Raw genomic sequence first — 26,988 nt, 5'->3', positions numbered from 1 at the left:
GTGTCATAATGTCCCTCGATTGACTCTGTCGTAAGCTGAGCTATAGTCCACGAAGCAACAAAATAAAGGAAGCTGCTTGGCCAAGGTGGCTCTCCACGACAAGTAGGACAATGCTATTATATTGTCCATCGTGGAGCAGCCCGCTCTGAAGCCTGACTGGGAGCGAGGCAAGATGTTATTTTCGTTGGCCCAATTTTCTAGTTCCGTCAGTAAAACACGGGCGTAGGCTATGGCTTCAATGTCCAACAGAGCTATTAATCTATGATTGGCCGGGTTTGAGTGATTGCCCTTTTTATAAATCGGGTGTAGTATTGAGCCCTGCCAAGAAGGTGGAATTGTGGCTGTGAGGAAAGCATGGGTGTAAGGAGTTCTGCCCAAAACTGCCGAAATGTTTTAAAGACTGCTGCAGGTATTCCGTTTGGCCCTGGCGCCCCATCGTTCTTCACGCGGCTGATGATCTTGCTTACTACGATTTCAGATGTGGCCAGGCCCAGGGTGTTTCCATTGAGTGGAGCTTGGGGCCAGGAGGGGGGTGACAGCTCCCCTACCCCGCCATTATAGAGCTGGTTGATATGCTCCACCCATACGTTCTCAGGAACCCCGTTTTCTTTAGTCTGGCCATTGTTACTAAGCTGGTTAATGTGTCTCCAGAATCGGGGGGAATTTTTTTCTTTTAAGAGGGAGAACATTTTTAGCCAGGCTTCCTCAATACGTTTGATCCGTTGGGCCCATGCGCGTTTCTTACTAGTTGCTCGATGTGGCCCTTTTGTGGCTCGCTGGGCTGCTCTTTCACTTCTTTCCCTTCTATGTAGGCCATTTTGCCTCTTTCGTTTGTTTTCAGGTGTTACCTGGTTTGAAGCTTGGTTGAGAGCCTCTGGCTGGTTTTTTTTTGATCGGCAGATGAGCCACCCAGAGCCTGATGCAAATCTCTCGAGAGAATAGGCCAATGATTTAGGAGGGCTTGTGGGCCAATAGTGATTTTTACTTGATCGTTTTTCATTACCCAGTCAGCCAGTTTTGAGTCTAAATTGATGGACCATTTAATCCTACGTGAAAGTTGCTCAATTTCCTCGCCCGTGGATTCGCCCGTAGGTGTGAATCTGCAGGATGCAGCGATGGAAAGGCTAAAGGATGCTCTTAAAGGCCTGTGATCGCTCTCGATTCGATGATCGATGTTAAAGTCATTTAGACAGAGGGCTAGCGTACTCCCGATGAACAAATAGTCAATGGTAGAGATGTTTCTATAAGTTGGAGGTGGTGCCCATGTATGGTCATTTGATTTTGTTATGTTATAGGCAGATGATATGGAGCTGGCTTTAAATAGAGCTTGTAGAAGCGCAACCTCTTTAGCGGGATTGTTTCCATTTTTTAATCTGTCAAGCGATCTATTATTAAAGTCCCCAGCTATAAGTGGGTTGTGGTTGGGGTATTTAATAAGAAAGTCTCCGATTATGGCGGCCAGGTCGTCCAATGCTTGATTTCTCGGGTGCAAGGCAGGATTGACGTAGCAATTAAATAGTAGCAAACGGAGCGGGTTATTGGGATGTTTTAGTCCGTTAACGCGTACTACTTGAATTCTGGGTGAATCAGATCCTATCATTGTTGCTTCCAGTCTGCACGAATGCTTAATGTAGACCGAAAGGCCGCCCATTGGCCGCCCGAAGATATTCTGTCTTGTGGCTGGGACGTGCATTTCGTAATATCCGGGAAGGGTGATGGTGGTAGTTGCCCATGTTTCCTGGAAACAAATTAGGTCGTCACCTTGAAGGTACTCTACAGCCGAATTGTTCTTAACCATTTTCTGGAGGCCAACCACATTCCAGGATATGATTGTAAGACCGTTATTTTGATTATTCCAAGTGTGGTCCGTTTTGCCTTTAAGGCAATCAAAGATACCGTCGAGCTGACTGTCGGCCGTTTTCGACCTGGTGTCCAGATTGATAGTTGGTGACCTGAGAGCTAGAAAAGACCCTTCTCTGATTTGTGGAGCAGGTGATCCTCAGATGTTCGTGCTGAAGAGGAATGTTGGCCAGGTGGTGTCCGAAGCCTGGGTCGTCTCCGCATTTTAAAATGGAATAAGTGTTTTGGAAATTTTTAGCTAGAACGTGGGGATATCTATCTTGAGGTGGGGGCCTGATCTCGATGCCCCAGTCTGCGAATTGATTTGCTTCACGTAGCATTGCTGTCAAGTGTGTCTGCTGTTTTAGCCTCACCACTGTTGAGTGGTTGTGGGAGTCGCCTGGCAGGCTTAGAAATTTCACCCAGGCGATATCTGCAGATCCTATATGTTCCAGTGATGGAATATGGTTAAGCAGGTGCAAAATATTACCTCTGTTCAAGACATCATGGTTGCCTTTAGCGAGATATCTTGGTGTAAGTACAACCTCCAGCTCTTTTGATTTTGGACAGCTGCTAATCCTTAAAATACCCGATGTGACTTGGCTATCGGGCACAGATATTGGTCTATGTATTGAGAGGGTACTGAAAGCCATGGATCCGAGATGGGATATTGCCGCCTGTTGGTACTCCGTATTTGTATTATGTGTAATAGTGGAGGGTGGTTGCTCAGTGACCTCCGGGAGTGGCCTTGAGGAAATAGTTGAGTTTGGTGGTCCAGGAGCAGGGTTTTCCTTGCACCTGAGCCTTCCGCGGGTTCAAGGCCAGTTGGCATTGTGCAGGCCTCGCCTTTCAGTTTGTTATGGAGGCATTAAGGGAGGACGCCTCTCGGGTTAGGTCTTCAGCAGAGCTCTTGATCTTTGGTGATTTAGATTGTAAGTTGGTTGATGCCACTTCTTCGTCATTCTTACTTAATGTTTTTTTCGTAAAAATTGGATAGATCTTGGCTGTGCTAGTAGCTGAATTATTTATATAAGTAGTAAAAGATGCTGCTCGATTTTTGGATTTTTCCCTCTTTTTGCGCTTTCTTTAGTTTTTTCTTTGCTTTCCTGGAAAGTGAAGCTGCCTTTTGATTGAGCGCTGGGGCAGCTTCAGTTTCTTCTATTATTTGACAGCTGGTTGAGGGATAAGATACAGTAAGTGTAGTCTGCATCAGAGGTGTTGGGGTAGGATCAGCAAGTGAAATCAGCTGCAAATTTTTAGTAGGACTGTCGGTGAGGTCTGCAAGTGGGTTGACTAAGTTGTTAGATAATTCCATGTGGCCAATGGTAAGGGAGGGCCAGGAGGGGATCTTGAAGAGCGAACTGAATCAACTAGGGTTGTCAAAACAGCAGGTAGGTTTGCCCATCAGTCCACAATGGCCACACATGAGCATGAGCAAGTAGTTTGAGAATTGGAAATCTGGTTTGCAATGTGGTCCATTTTTCCTTTCAGCTCGGATAGACATGTGGCTATTGTCTGTAGCAGGTCCATTAGTAGGTCCATTTTAGAAGATTGCCAAAGTAAAGCTTTAGCCGCTAGGTATTGTGGATTAGTGGATTTTGGTGATTCAGGGGCACCCATGAAGCTGGAGTTCTCTGTGTTTTCAGGGGTATGATGTTGATAATTTGTCCCACTGGATAGTCTGTACAGCTGTGGGGTGGACTCCAGGGTTTGCTCTATTTTGATTTCTAGTTGCTGTAGGAAAGATGCTGAGAGTTCTCCCGGGTCTTGTTTTTTTAAAGCAGCGAGGGAGCATATAACTGTACACGGAGAGGAGACTTGCCTAGTGGGTGAGTGAGGTTGATGTATTAATGCCTCGGTTGTTGTAATTCTGACGTGCCCACTTGAGGCAAGTTTAGAACTGTCTGTGTTAAGTAGATGGTGGGGAGCTGCTGGGGCAGAGCCTGTGTTGGTGTTAAAGGCCAAGTCGGGATCCGAGAACAGTTGAATGGGACTGTTGATGGTGTCCATACTGTGGTGAGAGAGCGATCGACTATTGATCGCCATTTGGCAGGGGCCCTGAATAGTTGTTGCGGAAGTAGAAGAGTCGTCCCAGCCACTTGAGCTGTTGCCTGAGTGGTCTGTCCTGTATTAGCTGGTAGGTTATTTAAAGGCCGTGGAAGCAAGTAATTGGTTATGAGGCCTGTGTTGGTGGATTTTTGGTTATTCGGTAGCTTGGAGGCCCCGGGGAGGTTGCCTAGGTGCCAGGCGTTTGTGCAATGTGTGTTTGTGGCGTTCGTTGTAGGTCCTACTGAGGCTTCGCCGCTTTGGCATCTGCGGCTGATTTTGACCTGGTGACTGGGATCCGTGTTGTCATCTTGAGGCATGTGCAGCTTGTTTAATTAGTTGGTAAAGCCTGCGGTGGTGTAGGAGGCTTTAGGGGGCCGTAAGTCAAGAGCTCGCACCCTACAACCTCAAGCTGGAATGTGGTACAAGATGGAGTGGGGTGGCTTGCTCGCAGAAGGTTGGATCAGCTGCCGTCAGGCGTTGTGGTGTGTGGCAGTTTGACTCCTCTACCACACACAGAGTACGGGGTTACTATGTTTTGCTTTTGCTTTTATGCAAATTCAGAGCGAACAGCGTGTGTGATTTTTGTGACAGGGGCATTCAATTTTAGGCAGCGCAGATCCTCTGCCCGGTCACTTTCCTTTCGATGGCAGTCAGTCGGGCGTTTTCCCCTGGCGTCTGCGCCCTTCTGTTGGGGAGCCACTGAAGGGCAGACTGGAGCGAGCGGGGCATGCAGGGGGGGGGGCACTGGCAAGGTCAGACATAGTCAGACCAGCCTAGACCACCGCCCCCGGGCTCTTACTTTGCAGCTGCCTCTAGCGGCAGCCGCGCTCGCCGATTCTCTGATTACCTGAACCGCCCGGAGTCAGCCCAGTTCAATACAGTTCTGAGGAGGTTCGCCTTAGTTGTGGCTGCAGTGTGGCTGGAGGGCAGGCCTCCCGATACTACTCCAAGGAACCTCATCAAGAGCCCCCGCAGCAGAGATGCGTGGGGAGAGTAGGTAAACTTGCAGGTCGCAGAGAGGCGGAGGAGCCACAGGTGGGGGAAATGGCTTTAGCGATACAGGTGCTGGGGGTGAAACGAAGAAAGCAGGAAAGCAGGAAAGCTGCACCAACCTGCTCCGCTGCTTGACCCTCCGTCCTGCGCAGCTCCGCCTCCACCACCGCTCGGCCACCTGACCGCCACCAAACCGCCCAACCGCCCAGGGAAGCTCTGGATAACTCTGGATAGCTCGACCCCGGGTTGGCCCGGGTCCGCGCCGCCCTCCGAGTCCCCCTCTCCGCGTTTTCTCTGCGCTCACCGCGTTCCTGTTCTCGGCGTCTTCCTTCCTCTTTTCCTCGGCGTTTGCCGCTGGGTTTTCTCCGCTGCCTGCCCCTCTCGAATCTACGAGCTGCTCGCCGACTGTCGTGACTCCTCCTCGCACACAGTGACTCCTCATGAGCCAGGTCCCTTTTAGAGGCTTGTCACTCTAGCATCATAGGTGTGGCGCCGCGGCCAGGGCGACTGACGCTGGAATCTGGGGATCAGGGTTCGATCCCCGGCTCCGACGGCAGATTAGTCCAGCACCATGCGACTCTGGGCAATAGCTTGCTTAATCTTCCCGACGGCCCCCAGCGCCTAGAGACCCTAACGGGTGATTGTGCGCTATACAAATGTGGATTATTATTTATTTATTTACTTAAAGCTCTGCAGATAGCAGATGGAAGCCTTCCTTGCTCATCAGGGCCTCATCAAGAAAGTTCTTTAACTGAAAAAACGAACAATCTTGGAATTGTTGGAAGTAAAACATGAGTGGAACTCGGTTGACCTCATTTTGACCTCTTCATTGCATTGTTTCAGTCCCTGTCTCGGCTGGGAGGGCTGATTTTGGAAACGCTGGTGTGTAATTCGGGAGTTGTGCGGGCGCCTCTGAACAGGGCCGTTGTTGTCCGAATGATGCTTTCCTCAATTCTTTCCCTTTATCATGTTTTTCAGCCCAGAAATTAATTCTGTTGACTATTTTGTAAAACAGAGTACATTGTAGGCCATAATCTTTAATTAATTTTCCTAGCGTTTTCAAAGTTCATTCTTTCTTAAGAACAGATGCGTTAGAGTGGTTGCAATGAGATGTGGGCAGATTCGGTCCAGGTTATCACTTTATCAGGAGACTGATAGGCGATTAAGAAAGAAAAAATGCATTTTACTTAATCTTTCAATTTCAAAGGAAGCGTAGCTGGTTGTTGAGCTAATACAAACTCAGACAAATGATAAGTTGGAGGAATGAAGATTTGTTCTCTAAGCAGTAAACACATGACCGCTCCAAATGATGTCCGCCCACTGAATGCCTAGACAGAACTTCACATTCCAGAACGTCCACGGAGCTGACGTCACCACCATATTCTAGGCACCCAAGCACAGTGCAACTTGGAACTATACCTCTAATATATATCACATAATCTCCTTTCCAGTAAGAACGGAAACAGAAAAATAGCTTAAATAAAAACGTAAATATAAACATATGAATTCCCTATGCTACACTGAATATGTACAAATAATTTATAGATTTTCCGAATTAAAACAATACACTTAAATAAAACATAAAGTGAAAAATAAGAAATAAAACATATATCACTCACACATTCACAACCAATGAATTAGAGATATCTTTAAGGATCTGAATACAATAACTTTTTAGTATATGACATCACAAAAACAGATCGCACTCTGTAGCTCTTATTTCTCATTTCACTGTACCGGCTAACTTGTTGAGATTCACTACAATCATTGGACAGGACAACTTTTCAGTATATGACATAATCTTGTAATTTCACTTGAACAGATCTCACTCTGCAACTCTTATTTCTCATTTCAGTGTTCTTTCTTACATGTTGTGAATCACTGTAATCCCTGGACAGCATAACCGACCTTTCACTAGGACCATCATGAGACATGGCATACCACCAGCACCTATCTCCACAGCTTAATCACAGACTTTACCGGTCAAAGTATCTAAATCAAACCAATCAACACCATTACTGTTTTGTTTTTCTTGTATACCAATCCTCATTTTTGTAGATTGTTCCTCTGTAAGTTTCATTACACAACTAGTATTCCACCATCCCTTATCCTCCAGCAAAACTACAGATCTAGACACACTCAGTCAATTTGGACTAGACTAGGAAATGTAGACTCTCCTTTAAAAAACATTTTTGCAAATAATTTTATTGAGCTTTGATACAAAAACAGGCGGTGTGAGGCATACTGGTCAAAATACTGTAGCGATGGTGTCAAGCTGCATTCTAATGACTCTGGTTGGCACGCAGTTGTACACTCCATTCACCTTAATTAGACAAAACTATTTCCCTCAGTTCACTGATGAGGACCCCCTATTTCCACCCTGCTTTAACAACTATTGAAAGGTTTCTTAATCAAGACCCGATCTCCCTCTCCAATATCCATACTCTTCACTCTGAAAGGGTTCCCATTATCAGTAACAAAAGCTTTCGGAAACCCTTCAACATCAAATAATTATTCCAAAAATGTTTTAGCATTGCTAGGGTCAGTACCTTTGGCAAAAGTATAAGAAATCCATTTAGGATAATATTCAACAGCACCCACAAGATATTTGCAATCAATGTACAAAATATTGTAATGACCAGCAAAATTCGAACTTAATTATTTCCCTGGCCTCTAAGGCCACAGTGTAGAATTTAATGGACAAGCAGAAAGCTTCCAATGTTTATCAGACAATAAACATTCCTTACAGCCATCAACAAACAGTCTGACGTGATTATCAATCCCAGGCTACCAAAAAACGGTTTAATATTGTGTACCATTGTGAAATTCTCATTAGTCCAAATTCCCATGTGTCCTTTATAAAAATTGCTAATTATTTTTTCCCACAAACATAATAGTGGTACCAACACATCCCATCTAAGCATCATATTAGTGACAGTAGTCAGTTCTGAAGCCATTTGAACAAAGACTTTTAACTCATTATCTAAAACCTCACGAGGCCAGTCTTTAACAATATAATCCTTAACTTTGGACAACATGTGATCTTCATTCCTCTGTTACTTCATGCTATAGTCATCACTTCATCATGAGCAAGAGTTTTACAACTCAAATCCTTTCCTGAATTTTCTTTAAAAAACAATTGAAAACAAATTGGTCTTGCAAATACAATATCTAGATTACTGTCAAATTAACATTTTGCAGCTAATATTCTGAAAGATGCCAGATAGTCCTCCACACTTTTATTAATATTGCTTTCTTTTGAAGAAATTATGTCTCTCAAGCATAATAGAAGGTTTATAAGCATATTGTTTAGCAATAGCTTCAGAATCTTCATCCCACTTATCAAAGTCTGCAATGGTGCAATCCACCCCAGGTAAGTTATTCTATACCTGCTGCTATTCATCACTCGAGTTTGTAAATAGCAAAGCAGTTCGTCTTACTGCATCAAATTTAAATGCATCAATTGCTACAATATAATTCTCAAAGAGTCTAATTCATAGAATCAGTGGTTTGCGTGGATTCTGCAGAAAAGGTCGAGATTGCACTAGATTACTGGCCATTATACATACAGCAGGCACAAATAGTCAAGATGTTTTCAATAAATTGCTGTAGCTAGGCAAGCCTTCTAGAATAATCTAGTACCCAGAGAAGCTTAGCATGGAATACAGTTTGGTCCTTGGAAGAACCGGCAGGGATTAGGAGTGCATAAATGACCAAGGACCTAGGGAGAAATTGCTTAGGACATATGGAGCGCCCCATTAATTTTTACTAAATATCCCTGGAATGCCCCATCTTCTCAACACCAATGCAGTGGTAAAGAAGAAAAGCAAAGAACATTTGCACCAACAAACTCAAGTATTGATATGTCTCTAGCGGCCAGGGGAGCCCTGGGGCTGAAGAGGAGTGGCCTGTGAGTCAGTGGGGTTCGCCCAGGTCGACTACAATGATCCGCAGTTCTCCACATAGGCACGATAGAGCAGCACAGTTGTTGTCAACAGAGAGAGTGAGGCCAGCTCCCACACTAACTTCAAGGTATCCTAGTTGGGAACAGTGATCCGGCAAGACCTGTGGGGGTTGTGGGGCTCCCACAGTGTGTGCTCTCAAAAAATGTCCCTTCCCATTTGCTAATGGTTACCACTAGCAGTCAGTAAAAAAATTATGTTTTGCTACTGTTATTTGGTCCTAAAAATTCATACCGTACCAATTTGGTATTTGGAAGAGACTCCCTGAACATGCCTGTTCCGAATACCAAATTGTCTTTGGGTCGCGAACACAAATTATGATTCTGTAACCAAATTGCAGTTTGGTGTTTGTACATTTGAAAAAGCATTTTTGCAATCGGAAATGGCCTGATTCTGTGAATCGGGCCATTTGCGACGGAAAAATGTTTGATGTCTGGCCCTTAGTCTCTGCAATGGAAGTCCAAAATCCTCCAGTGGGGCAAGGTTGCAAGCTGTTTCTGAGGAAGACCGCTCAAAATTGGATGGCGGTTGGACAAGGTACCGCTGAAGCCAATGGTTTTGGTGGGTAAACGTCTGAAAAACTCAAATCTTATACTCGGGACGTTGCAGCATCATCCAGATACTATAGTAACTCTGTCTAGTCAAATTTCTATGTCAGACTTAGTCTGTTTTTCAGAGCTCAGCATCCTCCAGTGGGACATGGTAGTTGGCTGTAGAAGATTCACAATGTCAGATAACATTTTGAGAGTGCCTGCTGAAATAGATTTGCTGCTGCAGAAAAGCTGCAAGCATGAGAAACCTGTTTCTTCAGCCCAGCAAAGTCGGGACTTGGGTGGGTTGGCTTAAATAATTGGCCTTGGTACTCTGAAGGTCTGGAAGTCCCAACTTTATTTAAGCCCCAACTGTTCAGAGCCAAATGTCACAGAAAATAACAAAGTAGCACTTGAGGGTCAAGACTCAGTCCAGCAGAGGCCACCAGCAATGTCCCGACCAGGTACAGTTGCTACTGGTCAGCTGGGCACTTCAAGGAAGGCCTCTTTGAGCTTGTTGTGTCTCTGTAGCCAAGGAGAAGGTCAACCAAACAACCCTTGGAGTCCACTTCTTCAGCTTGGATACACATTAGAATCCTGTTAAGCACTTAAGGTATCCTCACGGGTCTTAAACCACAGATACAGTCCTCCTGCTTCTCTTCTACGAGTTCAGAGAGCTGTTCTGAGGAGAATGCCTTAGGGTGCCACATTTGTGGCTAGCACCAGGTACTTGATGGAAATGACTCATGGTTCCTCTGTAGCAATGGGGTAAACGTTGTAAAGGCAACCCTGTTCACTTTTTATGGCAGGGCCTGTTGCCTTTCTGTAAACGATCCCACAGTCGACCTTGTTCCCAAAATCTCAAAATTGGGTAACCCTTCCTCCATTGTGCAGAGCCTATGTCCATCCAGAACTGTGTCCACAGAACTGTGTCCAGAGAAATGAACAGTCCCCTTCCTCTGTTGTCACTCTAAGCCAGGTCTAGGAGTGGCTTCCCAGCTGCTTGTGTTGGTGCTCGCCTGACTGGGAGAACAGAGGGCTGCCTTCCAAAGGTCTCATCTTACTTTTACTTTACAAATTGATGAAGTTCCTGTGCCCACCTTAACTGGTCTCTCAGCAAGGTGAAGAAAAACACCTCCACATACTCAGGTTTCTATTCCCTCTCTGGGGACAACACCTCATTATGTTTAAGTACAGTCTATAAACCTGCTAGAAAGCTACAGCAAATTAGCCTGCAAGTGAGTCAGGTAGGGAAAAGTACCTTTCTAAAAATTACTTTTCCTAAACATTTATTAAAAATCCAACTTCACCATTGAATTGGGTTATTATAAAATATAAAAAATAGTGGTTGAACTATTTTTCTAGCTGGTCCTAAACACAAGATATTGGAATTAATATTTTATTCTATACTCTCGTTTTCTCATAGGATAGCCAAAGCCTTCCACAGTGGAAATAGCTTGTGGTGGTTTGTCACTGCAGGGATACAGTAACATTAAATGTATGAATGTCTCACTTGTAAATACCATGTCCCTACATTATGCACTGCAGGGCCCACCTGGGGGAAACGTATTAATGTTTTATGGAAGGGTTGTCAAAATGGTTATTTCAACAGGTCGGGCTGCATGTTTAAACTCCAACAGTCAGGCTAAAATGGTAGGCCTGAAGCCATGTTTCCATATCAAATTAGTGGATGTCGCAGTAGGTGCTGCACTCTTCAAGTGACATTAAATTTCCATACCATGGTTATCATTTGTACACCATCCATTCTGGCGTTCTGTAAGATTTATAGGTGCCAACCAGGGGTTAGTTGATTTCCACGTCTTTTAGAGTGTGGCAGGACACATACACTGAGCACTGGACAGCAGTGCCTCAGTGTGCAGAGTCAAAAAATAGAGTTCAGCTAAAAGAAATGGGAGTGACCACACAAAGATGGCATTTGCTTACAAATGGGTAATATTGAGTAGTGTGTTCTTAAGGGCAATGATTTCTTGAGTGTTTTTGGTTGCTTGCCTAAGGACTTTGGCACTAGCCCAAACCACCATCCCTGATTAGATTTTAGACTCCTCTGCCTCACTACTTTGAGAGAATCAAGTGCCACTAAGAGGTACTTGATTCTCAGCAGAGGGCAGTTGCAGTCTTATTACTTGTGAAGGACCCACATCCTTTGCAACCTTCACACTTTCTTACAGTTTTTTTGTAAAACCGAGCACCCTGCCCTAAGAGCTTTCAGGGCCTACCTTCGGAGTGACTACTTTAGGGTGACTTATAAGTATTGTAAGTATTAAAAAGGAAGGTTTAGAACTAGCAAAAGGTTTACTTTTCCTGGGGTAAATGGCATTTTAAAACTGCACTACTATCTGAAGTGGCAGGTCTGAGACATGGTTTAAAAGGCTACTTTAGTGGGTGGCACAATGAGTGCTTTTGCCCACTAGTAGCATTTCATGTATAAGACCTTGATACATGTGGTCCCATATACTATGGACTTATAAGTAAATTACATGTAGGCCAATTTTAACATGTTTTAGGGAGGGAGCACAAGCACTAGTTAGCAATGGTAAAGTGGACACACTTTAACACTGGTTAGCAGTGGTAAAGCGAGCAGAGTTCCAATGCCACCAAACCACATTCAGAAAACAGGAGGGATGAAAATGAACAAATCAGGTATAGGGCAATTTTCCAATTTTTAGAAGGGATAACAGAACCACTTTATCACTGGTTAGTAGGGAAAAAGTGCACAGTCCTAATGGCCCACAAAAACAGGTTCAGCAAAGGGAGACAAGGGAAGGTAAAAATACGGGGTCACCCTATAGAAAGGGCCAAGTCCTACCCAGTAGATGTAAACAAATTACAGTGAATATATAAATATATTTAGAATAACAGAGTACCTGGATGAGGTATTCAGGAGTTGTCCATTAAGAATGAAAGCCATGTCTCTCTTGGCCATCCTGGAACAATGAGGATAAAGCAAACACAAGGAGATGATGGACGGAGCCCTGAAACTTTTCAGACACTCACCCCAGTCATAGATCTGGGTTTAAACCATCATCGTTCTCTAGCTCACTTCGCCACCCCAGTTCAGACCAAGCTATATATGTAATACAGTCTTGATTCTGTGTCTCATGGGAAAAGTCTAGCCCAAACTGCCAAGCCAGCTCTTTCCTGGACCTGAAACAAGCATCCTGGAACTGGTTTCAGGGTAACACCCCTCATCAGCCTGGATAGGGTGGGCGGAATTTGCGTAGTCGCGCTACGCAAAGCTCTGTGAGACGGTAAATAATCTCTGCGAGCGTGAAAAAAGTTCCATGAACACGCGGAATTGCTTGTTCCACCCGTTTGCGATGTGATGTTCGTGAACGCTGTGTGCATGCTCGGGGAGAAATATCTTACGAACACGCATTTTGAAAGCGTAAACAAGCAAAAAATTCCACGAAGCCGTGGATCGCCGAATTTTTGGCAATTCAGCGTTCTCCGCGGAATGCAAAATTACCCAAATTCCGTGAACGGAATTTACCGCCCAGACCTACTGGATAGCTTGAATCCAGTGACAAAGTGAGCAAGGAACCCACATCTGGGCATAGCCAGCTGACTTAGGGCGAACACAAGGAGATGATGGATGGAGCGCTGAAACCTTTCAGACACTCACAACAGTCACAGATCTGGCCCAAACCCATCATCGGTCTTTAACTGACATCCTGGGACTGCTCAAGTCTGACACGTTGATCCTTTACATTACTGGAGGACTTAGATGTAGTGCTGAAAGAGCACATATTCAACTGACTTTGCACAGTCCATTCCACTTGGGCTATGTTTGTTGCAGTGTAACGTTATATGCTTTCTCCTGTTTTAAAAAAATATATACCTGGGTTGTCTCATTTTTGGGAGCACCGTTACATTGGGTAACATATCACCTGTTTTAAATCACATAGAAACAGAACTGCAGTATGAATCATTATAAAAAACCAAGTGATGTTATACTGTTGTATATTTTGAAAAGGTGTATCTAATTCCCATTCATCTGTTGTTTGATGCTTGGAAATGGGATTTCTGCCAGACTGTTGTCTAGTTATGAACATGCTTGGTTATGATGTGATCCTTTCTCTGCAGCTCACTGCCATATTTCTTCAATCTTCTCTCACAGTTTTGACCGTCGTGTTTCACTCTGCTTCTGAAAATAATCAATGATCGTGATGAATTCAAGCATTCCATCCATCACTGTTGTGTTTACGCATTGTGTCACCCAAAGTAGGATGAGTTTACCCAGGCAAGGGTCCCGTGCACACCGTGTCACTGGAACCAACCTGATGAGCCCATAACTAGGGCACAACCGGTCCTAGGTTGCTGGTGCTCCAGTTCAGGGGGGACCTGGCCTGGCACTTTGGACTGGTCTGTTCCCATGAGCAGCAAGGTCAAAACTGACTTGTATATGGACATGTATGTGGACAAATAATTATGGATTGGCATGTGGCCCATTGCCATTGTCAGTGGCCGAGTTTCATTGAAGCATTCCATCCATCACCTTGTTGTTTTTGCATTTACTGCCATAAATTTGCCAGGGATGCCTTTGCCACTGGAGCCAAAGTCTACCTGTATGAAGACCCTAACTATGGCAAAAACTATGTTGCTTGTGTTCTGGTTCAGGGATGCACAGAGTCCTATTGCCAACAAAAATTAATTCAGAAAACAGTAGTGGTGAAGGAAAAAAAGGTTGGGGGGTGACCATGCAGAGAGGGCCTGGTCCAACAGACTGTGACCTGCACACAACCCATTAAAGAAAACATTTGTGTGGTGTTTTTTGTCACAATTAGTCTCTCTAGATGAGTTCCAAGGCCTAGCAGAGCTCCAAACCCTCTTTCGTAAACAAATAAAACATTCAAATTAGCACTAAGAAATAAGGGATGAAGCTTTAAAATGTTTTTTCTAAAACCCATGTTTAAAATATGAATGGTAACCACATGGAACAGGAAAAAAAATGCACCCATACATGATCTGACCGGAGAACACAATATGAACATTCCTAACATGGTTTGGAAGTTCCTAGCATCCTAAAACCATATCACTACTTCTAGGAGCTCTGTTAAACCGAAAGCAGAAAATAGCAAGCCTTAAAATTGAGTTTCTTAAAATGATCACACAACATACCATTCCTCAGTACAAAAAAGCTGTTTATCCACATTCAATCACTGCCCTTTCCTGGGAATGACAATAAAGCCACTTCTCAGCCTCATTCATAAAGCCACAGAGCAATACCCGACTGGGGCTGGTTTCTAGCAAACTTGCATGACCTTAAATAGCACTTAATTGCAAAAATATTTTTATCTCTTGCTTATAAGTTTGTTGACACTAAAGTCCCACCCGCCATATTTAGATGTGTGCTGATTGAACTGCCATCTGTATCAACAGACTGTTTACCTCCACATAAGCCGTGCACCTCTGTTGACGTAGCGGACTCCTTTGCTGGCTAAACATACTCGGTCTCTGTCAGGCTGGCGGGTTTGCGCCGAGTGAGTCCCTGGTGGATTAGAGACTGATCAGTAGCACTTATTAATGTGTCAATACACATATATGTTGTGTTTGCTTCTAAAATATATGTAAGTAATGTGTTATGCCACTTTTTTTTACATATTGCATTACACATGTGTAAATGTATGTATACTTGTAAAGCGCACTATCACCTTTCAGGCATCCTGGCGCTGTATACCGCTGTGGAACTCTTCCTGGCTTTCCCTGTGAGATACCCCCCACTGGGCACCCCCAAGGTGAAGCCAGGCATCCTAGCGCTTTCGGGGCCACTGTGGAGATTAAGCAAGCTATTGCCCAGAGTTGCAGAGTGGGACCCATGATTAGTGTAGGCACCGAGGCGAGAATTATCGAGTCCGTTGACATTGAGCCCAAGATCCTGCCGCGTCGGGAATTGAACCATTGTCCCGGGCCAGACCTCTGCCTCAGGGTCTGCCGCTATAATCGGTGAGCCACACTTCTCCACACATAACCAACACACACAAACTATTGAATGCACACCCACAGGCACCACAACACCCACAATAACAACAACATAATGATTTTTTAAGTGTCAATACAGGTGTGTTAATTTTACCTTGATAAGTTGAAAACCAAACACTAATGAATTACACATAAGAAAAAAACAGCATGTAAGAGCAATGTAAAAATACACGAGGCTAAAGCAATTGTCAACACATGAATTAGAGTAGGACAAGTATAAAAGAAGTTTACCTTAGATCCCGGTGACAACTGAGTTTAGTAGTGTCGTGGTCAAGTAGTAGCAGCAAAGGGAGGACCTGCACAATGGGTTTCAAGATGGAAGCGTAAGTGCAAATTTGGAAAACAAAGTACATTCCTACCTTATTTCCTTCAATTCTGCCAACTCCCGCACCAGTTTCCTTGATAGAAAGGCACATCGTGATTGGCCCGGCGATAATCTTGGCTGGACTCCCGCAGACAGCCGCTTCTGCCTTTGATGCCATTGATGTGAGTGAAAATTCCTGGCAGAGTTGGCGGCACTTGGGTGGTCTTTCATCCATGGAACCTCTAAACATCTAAATAGAGAGGGCGAACTGCCAAAGTAGGTGGGTGGAAAAATAGTTGAAAAAATTATGGTGGGACCAGATCCGCCAAGATCAAAGTCAGTCCCTAGGCATGGTGATAAGTACATCGTCTCAATTCACATGTAGACTTATTAGAATACACTGTACGCATGGAACATGACAGTGGCCATAACACACTTAACAAAAGTATGTCAGCATATATAGGAGGTGGACATGATGCTAACACTTGCTGTGTGTATTTAAACTTCACACTTGCTTCTTATTTTGAAGTCTTCATTTATGCTTGTGCAGAGAAATGTATGTCAAGATTTTTTGTGGACAGGCCACTGGATGCATTTAAATTAAGTTTTATTTTTATTTAGAGATAATTCAGATTATTAATATATACACTACATTAGGCTCAGTGGCATGGTGCTACCTCAAAGTGTCAAAATTGCTTTTTATCTTGATTAAGAAAAGCCAGCAATTTCAAGAAGTCCTTTGACTTTCGCTGTTGAGCGGGGCATTGCAGGTACTGAAGGTATTAAAGCTCTCTTCAGATCCCAGTAATCTTTATAGCAAAAATGCTACTAAACCCAGTAGTAACATTGTGTCAAAAAAACTAAATTTCCATAAATCATACAAAGGGTTTAATAAGAATATCACTTACTATTAGTCTTATTGCCTCCCTATAGTGTTTGCGGTAACCACTAATACAACATCTAAGCCAGTTTTGTGAAATGCCATGCGCTGACATAAATAACTACCATTGGTCTTCATGTAAGATGATACATATGATATTCTTCAAATAGCCATTGCTCAATGCCCATAATCTAGATTCATCTCACATAACCATATCATTTTCTGGAGTCATCTATGTGGTGTGATCTTATATGAATAGTACATATGCAAAATCTTCTCCTTTGAGGAATGACACTTCTAATTTTAGCAACATCCATTCCCGCCATAATATAGTACGTTTTATAGAACTGTACCCTATTTGAATCAGTACTTTTGTCTTGTCTGACTGTATTCCTTTTACTGGCGACTCCAAGATCCGAAATAATTGTCCTCTTTACGTGGTGCGAAGGTCGACAAAATGTTGAATAGTAAAAAAATGAATATTTAAAACTCCATGTTTACCTGACACACAGAAAAAGTAATTACCTCTAAAATCATATCTAAAAGGATTTCTTCGGATGGGCATGCAGTCTGCTGGAAATGTGGAGGCGTAACATAGCCCCTTGCAGCCCTCACGGTGGGTGGATGCCCCCAAGCTCTAGGGGCCCCATCAGCAAAGTACCCTGACATGAGAACTCCTGATTTAGACTGAAGGGGAGGGGCCTCCATCTACCTTGCAGGTGGGCCCCGTCAAGTTTCATTACGTCACTCTGGAGATGACAGCTCAGTTCTTTGCTAGTGACCACGAGTTGGCTGGTTTGTCTTTGTGCTCCAGTCACTCTATGAGGTTACTGTTGTGAGTAGTGACCGTATAAAGTGTTCTGCATGTCCTAGCAGTTGGTTTTAAGCCTACATGACTTCACTTCAGCATCCTGCCAGTCATTTCACTTACATATTAATTTATTAAATATTAGCCTTTTCCTACATTAGATACGTTAATACACAAACATATATTTAGGACACATTTTGAGGACTTTTTAAGAATTTTGTAAATTTGAATGTAATATCTTGAAAAAAGTAGAGGTGCGCAAACTGGCTTCAAAAATAAAACCCACTGCCGCAAAAGAAGTGGGCATATACGTAAAACGCAATAACATCTCTTTGGCCAGTGTCTAAACTGCACAGACCATTCATGTATGGTGGATCACCCACTTTCTCCTCTGTGTGTATGTTTTGGACCTCCCCACTTTGTCCTATTTATTTTTTAATAATTAGATGCACATCCTAAATGTGTTCAGTAGCTGGGCCGTATTTATGATAAGGACAAAGGTCGGAAATACATTGGTATGCTTTCCCAATCCCTGATAACAGATGAAGCTTAAACATTTTCACCCTTAAATAAACTTTATATCACAAGAAATGAAATGCACCCTGTTACAGTATTTCAGCTAATTATTGTTCATGTTGACTTGCTCTTTTGTTTATCAGTGCCCTAGTCTGTCCTGACATGTTATCTGAGAGCGATGAGTCTCTGTCCAGCAGTCTACCCTTAGTCCAATCTCTTTGTATAATACTAGCACAAATAACAATTGCCAGTCAGGCACCTGCCTTTGCAGGAACATGCAAGATCCCAAAATCCAAATTTGATCCTGCAAAACTTAAAATGTTATTCAAGTATGAGTAATGGCCTCTGCCTCTCCATCTGAAGTGACATGAAGCAGATTTGGAAGATGTGTGCCAAAGATCATTTGCGTGGGGCACATATCATACAAAGCTTCATCATAATCAGTGGGGTTACTTCCCCCGTTTGACTACTAAATAATATGTGTGCCCCAAATCAATCCTTGTGGTGCTACACCTCCTTTTCCAGAGCAAATTGTTCCCTCTCCCCCCACTATATCTGCATGTTGCTGCCAGCAGTAGTAATTTCCCCCTTTGCAGTAGGAGAAACATTGAGATTTGTGTTACAGACCTATAGTTAAGATGTGCATAGTACTTAAGACTTTGCCACAAATTATACCGAATTACTTTTTGATGTGGCTTTCTCTACCTTTGGGCTAGTAACTGGTTACTGAATTTTAATTTTTCAGATTGAATGTAAAGTGAAGCTGGTAGAACAGCTACAGTGTGATCTGGATCTCACCAAGCAATCTAATTCTACTGATCTAGAACGGCGGAATCAGAAGGCATTGCTCCTACAAAATGAACTTGACTCTGCAAACATGGAGCTTCAGGAGAACCTCATCAAGATTCAAGAATACAAAAAAGATATTGCAAAACTAAGGAATGACTTTGAAAAATCTGAATCTCTTTACCAAGAAGCATTAAGTAAGGTATGTAGATAAGATAAATAAACATGATACAAGATTATACAGGGAACACTCAAAGCATTGAATATTAATTGGAAAATCAAGAATGATATGCCCAAAATATATGCCAAATTAATTAAAAATATTGAAATTTGCAGATGGAACTGATTAACCGATTGTATAGCTAAATCTGAGTGTAATCCTCCTTACCTCCTTTCACCATTTCAGAATGTAATTATGGGGGAAGCTGCAGGTAAACTATGCTTACACCTTCTACAATGGGTATGAATTAGATTATCTCATGTATGATGTACAGTTCAGATTTATTTACTTTTTGTTACATGTCACCCCTCCTAGGATTTGAAGTCATTGAAATACCCTGAACACTCTGTCCTGTCCAACAAAGATTTTGTTCTGGTAGTGAAAATTTATATTGTAGTACAAAACTCAACACTTTCAAAGGATAAGACCAATTTATGCAATAAACTGGGAGCAATGCCTCTCAGCATCTTTAGTCCGGGAAGGGAAGAATGGGTCTTAAACTACAGTGTGAGATCAGGCTTTATCTGGAAGCGACCAGGTGGGTCAGCGGATGGCACCCTTTTGTCTATATCAAACACACAACAGATGATGAGCTGTATCAGAAATGTTTTTTTTTATGTTGAGAGATGATACCCTTACCAAGAAAATAAACCCACCCTGGTTCCGTCAAAACACTGTGAGAAGCACTTGTGAGTTCTGGGTAGTTATGGCTTAAGAAGCAGGTAATTGCTAGAGAAGTGCGTATTAAGTGTAAGCAGTAGCAACAATTTTAAAGTAAGGTACACAAAACAATTTAATTCACACACTAATTTAGCAAAAATGCACAAAGATCGTTAAAAAAGGTCAGGGGTATACAGAGACATTAAGGGGGGTCATTAGGATGACGGTGGGACTTTGTCCGCCCGCCATCCTGTCGGTATTCGGGACTGCCCGCCATAAGGGCGGGGGTCCCGTGGGAGGTATTAGGATGTGCCCGCCACAGTGGGGGGCACATCCTGTATTTTTAGCATTGTGGCGGGCGGTGCTCTCTGCACCGCCCGCCGCAATGCTAAAAATGCATTTCAGCATTTGCATTTACAAAGCGGCAGGCACCGCGCGGTGCCTGCCGCTTTCTAAATGCAAATGAAGGGGGGTGCCACAGGTACCCCCCGTGTGCACCCCCCACCTCTCCTTCACTCTGGGGGTCCGCATGGGGCACCCAGAGTGAAGACCGCATGCCTTTCCGTGGCGGCATCGCCGCCGTGGAAAGGCACCTAAATTCAACCATCATAATATAGCTGGCGGTGTCTGATAGACACCGCCACCATATTATTCTTTTTCCGCCCCGGCCGCAAGGCGCCCGGGCGGAAATGCGGCAGACGGTCTTTCCGTCCGCCGAGGTCCCCCCCCATACTAATATGGCGGGAGGGGAAACGAGTGTGGATGTCGGGCGGATAGCCCCCACCAGGCTGGCCGTGGCTACCGTGACATCCTAATGGGCCCCTAAGTTTTAAAGTTTTAGAACAAAAAGAGCTAAGTAGAATTCAAGCACTAATTAAAAGTCGCTGTGCATGATTGACAAAGACCAAGGTGCAACTTCAGGCTGACAATGATAGAGAAGATCGTCCCAGTCAAAGGTTTCATTTTCAGGCTTTGATCCTGATTACAAATCAGGTGGAATGAAATTGATAATTGTTGCATGACCTGACCCAATTTATCTGGTTGGAAAAATCGCATGAGACTTAGGCTGCAGCAGCAACTTTTTTTTCTAACCAGGAAACCATGCATTGCTTCCCCAGCTAAGTTAAAAACTCACCTTTCCCTCCCCTTATATCCCCACCCCTCCCCTTATATCCCCACCCCTCGGTCACCCTCTGTCTGTTACACTCACTGGCCTCACATACATTTAGCAATTGCTCAGAGCAGGTATGTATGTGGTAAAAATGTATGAAATAGGGGATTCTGTGTGTTTTTCATTAGAAATACATCCCCCTCCCCCCCCCCAAGGTACTTCTTCATTCCACAGGACTGTACTTGTAATTGCACAGTACTGGGTGATTTTTCCACGTAGAAACCGTAACATCCTATTTACCATGCAGAAAGTCACCTGATTACCTTGCAACTTGTAATTAGGGTTGTAGTCTCCAAGTACAAGGAAATGTTCTTTTGACCAGTTCTGCTGCAGCCCGTAGCTCCTCAGTGTAGTTTTCTATGTATCAGGCTAATTCTTCTATAGGGTCTAGTCCTCTTTAGTCAGCCTCGCTCTTTTGTAGACAGGAGTTCTTCTGATTTTTGTATCCTTAAAGCAGGTAAACTGGAGGCCATTGGAAAGAAATGTCAGTCCTTGAGTATCAGCAGGTTTTAAAAGTCCATGAGTCCCTGTGTGTCCTTTTCTTCTAGTGGGAGTCAGGAGCCTTCTTCCAGCAGGGCTTCCTTCTTCAGATGTAGTCTTCTCAGATCCAGGAACGGTTAGAGGTGGTGGTGGTGGAGGTGCCAGATGTATCCTGTGGAGTAGCCAGTGATTGGTTCTAATTATTTTTGCACAGTTCCTCCACCTCCTTTGCTGCACTTCCACTTTTTCCTACTGTAAAATTACACAGGGGTCCCTGTGTCAGGAATGCAAAACCAAATTGTCACCAGGAAGTTCTGTCTTATGCTCATAACTACTTCTCTGTTCAGATATACTTTCACCTGATATGGTAATAACTGTTTTCTGTCCTATTGTCACAGAGGGTCCTGTGAATTAATAGGAGAAGCTCTATATTGTGCTGGAAAAGTCCCTTACATGGTAGTGGATGTGCTGCTCTGCCCTGAGTGCCCTTACTAATGTAATGATATCTTAATCCCTGATGCTGATTTTTGTTGTCATGGGTGAATATGGATCATGTATGTGTACCACAACACAGGTCTGTCATACGGATTGCAATCTTTTTGGATTGGGAGGGGCACCCAAACCACTATCCTCATAGTTGTACAGGTCTTCTGCCTTTACCAGGAGCTAGCAGCATAAGGGCAGTGGTGGCGGCATACCGTGTATTGCTCAGTAGGAGAGAACATACTTTTTTTGCCTGCATGACTGGGGTGAAGTCTACAGTCTCACTCATTTAAAGTGTGGCTGCTGTGTACTGAACTCAACCTAGCCTGCATTGGTTAGGTGTGCAGTGCTATGCAGCATGTGTGTGTTATACATGTGCTGGGTGTGTTTGTGACTGTGAAAGGCACAATATATGGATGGTGCAGTGGTGTGCAGTGCGTCTATGTTATGTGTATGTGCTGAGTGTATGTGTGCCTATGAATGGTACAATAGATGAAAGATGCTGGGTTCCATTTCGTGGAACCCAGGACTAACTGGAAGAACACAAGGAAGTAGAGGAATCCCCAGACAGATTTGTGGATTGCTGAATTTGTTTGAACTGTGTGGGATGCATAGGATCCTGGCTCTTCAGTACACTTCAGATGGTGCTCTTTGATTCAGAGATATGGTTACTGCAAAGAAGCTTGAGCACATTTTAGGGAGGAGATAATAGAATGATAAAGAGTGGGGCTAAGGCCATAGGGTAGTCTTTTGATACACATATCACTGCGGCTGACATTCAGGTATTAACCTCAAGTTACTCCCTTGACCTGTGTTATGGTGCTATCAGATTTGTAGTTACTCCAATCTAAACTTCAAAAGTCTCAGACTGTAGATCACATTTGGTGTCTGGAAATGTACTATAAGAAGGGGAGCTCAAGACCCTGAAAACTGTCAACTGTCAAGCTGCCAGTTGAGCTGTACAAGGAGAAGAACTGCAAGACATCTGACTGTGACCAAAAATGGGGGCCGGGCCTGCCAATCTCCATGCTAAGTGAGATAACTTCACCCAGAGATTCCTAGACCAACCTTTCCCTTGAGCCTGGGAACCTCTGCCTGCTTGCATGCTACCAGCTATCAGTGTGCACAGTGAGGAAGAAGAGAGCGCTAGATGGGACAAGTCCTAGTGGGGGATTAGTTGATTAGATCCGTGTAGCGAGGTGTGAGGAGATGGCTGCCTCACCAATCAGGCCACATGTCAGAGGCGGGCCACCGTGAAGATGAACAATTGGGTCATCGCTCATGTGCAGCTTGTTAGTCAACAACCCCATATTCCAGGTAGGGCCCCTGTGAAGAGTGCTGCTATATTGATTGGGCCATTGACCGTGTAAGCAGAAAAGTCAATGACAGGGTATGCTGGGTAGAGCCCACTGTGAAGATTGCTACTACACTGATCGGGCCATAGCTTGGGTACAGAGTGGTGTTGGTGACCCCATATGCATTGGGGGCCACTGGAACAAGGCAAGGATCGTGGTCTTGCCAAGACAGTAATTGTGAGGAGGAGGCTGCAGTTGTGACACAAGCATACCCAAGCCCCACCTGAGTGCCAGCACTAGGAGCGTTGCAATGCCCCCCAACTTGAGTGGAGGATCCCAAGGGGCTTACCAACCATCAAAGGAGCATCAAAGACCCCTTGGCCACTGCCTCCACAGGACAACGTGTGAGAAACTCGAGGAAACCTGATCTCTGCCCCTCCCAGGATGTGTGTGAGGAACTTACTTGATCCACAAAAAAGAGGAGGGGTGAGGTTAGCGGACTCACCTACTCCGGACCCCCAGACAATACTTTTATACACCTGAAGGAGTAGGGAGTGATAGAAAATCTCTCTATTCAGTGGTGGCACGTGCGGTGTGTCTTAATACTGCCCTCACTCACAAAGTTGTGTGACATGCTTCATCATAGGGCTGCTAGCAAACACCCCTGCGTCTGGTGTAGAGCAATAGGGTAGGGGAAGACAAACACAACACAAAAGAGAAACAATAATGACTAAAGTGACTGGGATCACCGGAAGTGAAAGTGCAGTGTAGATTAAAACTAGCTGGAGGTGTCGCTGTGCCTATACTTTATTTCTGGATCCTCCGGCCAGGATTAAAAACGTGAAGGATGGTGGTGATTGGGAGATGTAATGTGCTCCTTACACCCCTCCTTACTGCCAATTCGTCAACATGTTTTGGCCGTGTGCCTGCGCCCCGTGTTCGGGGTCATGCCGGCCTTCCTCATGACTCTACCAGTCGCAGAATATATGTGTGTTTCTCTCACCTCGTTATCTGAGATAAGAGGGAGTCAGAACCACTTGTCCTGGCCCCGAGGTATCCCCTCGACAGCACTCTGTTGATGTACGAGTTTACCCCTAACAAATGTTAAAACTGGTGAGAGGCAAGGAGAAACCCCCTGTAGTCACACTTACTTCAAGTTGGGTACTCCTCCTATGGACTGCTCGTCTGCTCTCGCTGCTACGGTGACACAGTTTGCCTCCATGTTCTCCTTGACTCCAGGAGTCACCAACTAATGTGTCCATGATGTTGACACTGGGGACAGTTTACCTGTAAAACATAAAATTTACAAAGTAACTGACAAAGTCTGGGCCAGCATTGAGTTAGAGGTTCCAAAATGTTGGTGTTAGGGTTGTTTGAGACCTCCAAAAGCCCCTGGACTACCCCAGTGGTCTTGGTCCAGAAAGCTGCTGCACCCGGTGCCACTCCTGAACTCCTGTTCTGCATGGACTCACCAAGACTGACGAGCACCCCATCCCCAGATCTAATTTTTCAGCTGGGAGCTGCCGGGTACCTCAGTATGTTTGATCTAACGTCTGGGTACTGGCAGATTGCCTTGACTGATGGGGCAAGAGAAAGGTTTGCGTTTTCAATGCCAGAAGAGCACTGCCAGTTCAGTGTCATGCCCTTTGGGTTGAAGAGCGTCCCTGCCACATTCCAGAAACTGGTCAAACAGGTACTGTCCGGCCTGGACAAATTCAGCACCGCCCACCTGGATGACATTGCTGTGTTCAGCTCCAGCAGGGTGGAACACTTGCAACACCTCTGTGAAGTGTTGAAGGCTCTACAGAAGGCAGGTCGCACTATCAAGGCCAGTAAGTGCCAGATAGGGCAAGGATCTATGGTGTACTTAGGGCACAAAGTACGAAGCGGCCAGGCGGCGCCCCTACAGCCTAAAATCAACACCATTCTTGCTTGGGAGCCCCACAAGACCCAGACAGAGGTACTAGCCTTTCTAGGACTCACCAGGTACTACAGACAGTTTGTTATGGGATGTGGCACCATTGTTGCCCCCTTGACAGTGCTGACTTCAAGGAAGCAGCCAAGGAAAGTGATCTGAGCCGATGCCTGTCAGACCGCTTTTGAAGCCCTGAAATCTGCCATGTGCACGGCGCCCATGCTCAAGGCACCCAACTTTTACTAATAATTTGTTGTGCAAACAGATGCTTCAGAGCATGGTGTGGAAGCAGTATGCTCACAATTGAATGGCGAGGGCTAGGACCAACCCGTATCTTTCGTTAGTAGGAGGCTACTTCCCAGGGAACAGAGATGGAGTGCAATTGAAAGAGAAGCTTTTGCTTTGGTCTGGGCGATGAAGAAAGACCCTACCTGCTTTGGGACTCACTCCTGGGTACAGAAGTACCACAGGCCCCTCAGTTGGTTGATGCAAATGAGGGGTGAGAACCAACAACTGTTGAGATGGTCCATCTCCCTTCAGGGAATGGACTTTATGGTGGAACATATACCTGGTACAGAACATGCCAATGCTGATGGTCTGTCCAGATTCTTCTGCCTTAGCGATGAGAAATCCCAAGAGCGTAGGTTGGAGGGAACATGTGTTAGACTTGGCAGCTTTCGCGTGGTTTCCCCTGACTTTTTGCTTCTACCTCCTGTATTTTTGATGCTATGCTGGATTTCATTTTTGCGGGCTTAGATGCTTTTGGCACTTTGCCACTGCTGATCAGTGTGAAAGTATAAGTGCTCCCTGTGAAAATTGTTGTTACAATTGGTTCTCCCTGATTGGCATATTTGATTTACTGGTAAGTCCCTAGTAAAGTGCGCTGAAGCGTGCCAGGGCCTGTAAATCAAATGCTACTATTGGGCCTGCCCACTGATTGTGCCGCCCACATGAGTAGCCCTGAAAAAGGTATCTCAGATCTGTCACTGCAGTGTCTGTGCGCAGTTTGTTTTTTTGCCACGTCGAACTGGCAAGTGCACCCACTTGCCAGGCCCTAACCTTCCCCGTTCTTACATGTAAGGCACCCCTATGGTAGGCCCAAGGTACCCCCTGCACTGGGTGCAGTGTAAGTGAAAGGTAGGACATCCTGATAGTGAAATACTGCAAATTTTGTTTTTCACTATTGAAAGGCTATCTTGCCGCATAGGATAGAATGGGAAATGCTTTTTAACATCTTACAAGTATAGCTTCCCATTGGGACGAGATAGGGAAATATAGTTTAGATTCTCTGAACTCAGAATTTAATAACACATCTTTTAGTAAAGATGTTTTTTTAATTGTGTGTTTGAAAATGCCACTTTTAGAAAGTAAAAATAACTTTGTTGTTCACTTTTAGAAAGTAGGCATTTTCTTGTTTAACCATTCTGTGTGCCTCTGCCTGTTTGTGTATTGACTGTCTGGTTTTGGAGTGACAGGGGCTGGGGATTTGCATTCACTGTAGACAGCCACTAAGGGGTCGAGGGGTAGGGGGGTTTGAGGTGTGCCCGGCTCTTCCTGGGTGACTCAGAGCTGAGCTGAATAGACCATGGCTGAATTTAGAGTAGTGGGAGGAGATTTTCTTGCACCTGAATAGGACCTGTCTCCCTTGCACAATGCTGTCTCCACCCCCTGTGGTCATACTACACCAGTAAGTACAGAACTGGTTTGGACTGGGCCCAGAGACCCTTGCACAAAGAGAACAAAGACATTTTGTGGTATAAGTATTAAACCTAAAACCCCAGACCTTTCGACTACTTCTGGAATCAAGAGGAACCTTTGCCAAGGAGAAACTGGAGGAGGAGTACTGGCCCTTTGCTGTGTGCTGTCTGAGGTTGGCCTCCAGTAGCTGTTTCTGCCAAGGAAAGGACAAGGACTATGCTGTGTGCTGTGTCCCCCTGCTTGAGGAAGATCTCCAAGGGCGTGAGTAGATTTTGCCTCCTGTTCTGAAGTCTCAGGGACACAAAGACTTCACCCCCAGCTCCCCTGAACTTCCTTGCTGGGATTTCTGACCTGCCAAGAGGGGCCTGTGACTGTGTTGGTGCTCTGGACGTTGTCCCT

At 44.6% G+C, this 26,988-nt stretch overlaps 1 protein-coding gene across 1 annotated transcript in view; it reads left to right on the top strand.

Annotated features, from left to right (window-relative positions):
• The window catches only part of LOC144828023 (uncharacterized), a 1,462,897-nt gene that overhangs the window by 886,507 nt on the left and 549,402 nt on the right, over positions 1 to 26,988 (top strand). Inside the window, exon 16 of the mRNA XM_078686162.1 lies at positions 18,627 to 18,869. Within this exon, the coding sequence (XP_078542288.1) occupies positions 18,627 to 18,869 (243 nt within the window). The remainder of the gene's footprint in view (positions 1 to 18,626; positions 18,870 to 26,988) is intronic.

Source organism: Lissotriton helveticus, chromosome 4_1 (genome assembly GCF_964261635.1).
Source record: "Lissotriton helveticus chromosome 4_1, aLisHel1.1, whole genome shotgun sequence".
In the NCBI taxonomy this organism is placed as follows: Eukaryota; Metazoa; Chordata; class Amphibia; order Caudata; family Salamandridae; genus Lissotriton; species Lissotriton helveticus.
This window is presented reverse-complemented; position numbering and strand designations above follow the sequence as displayed.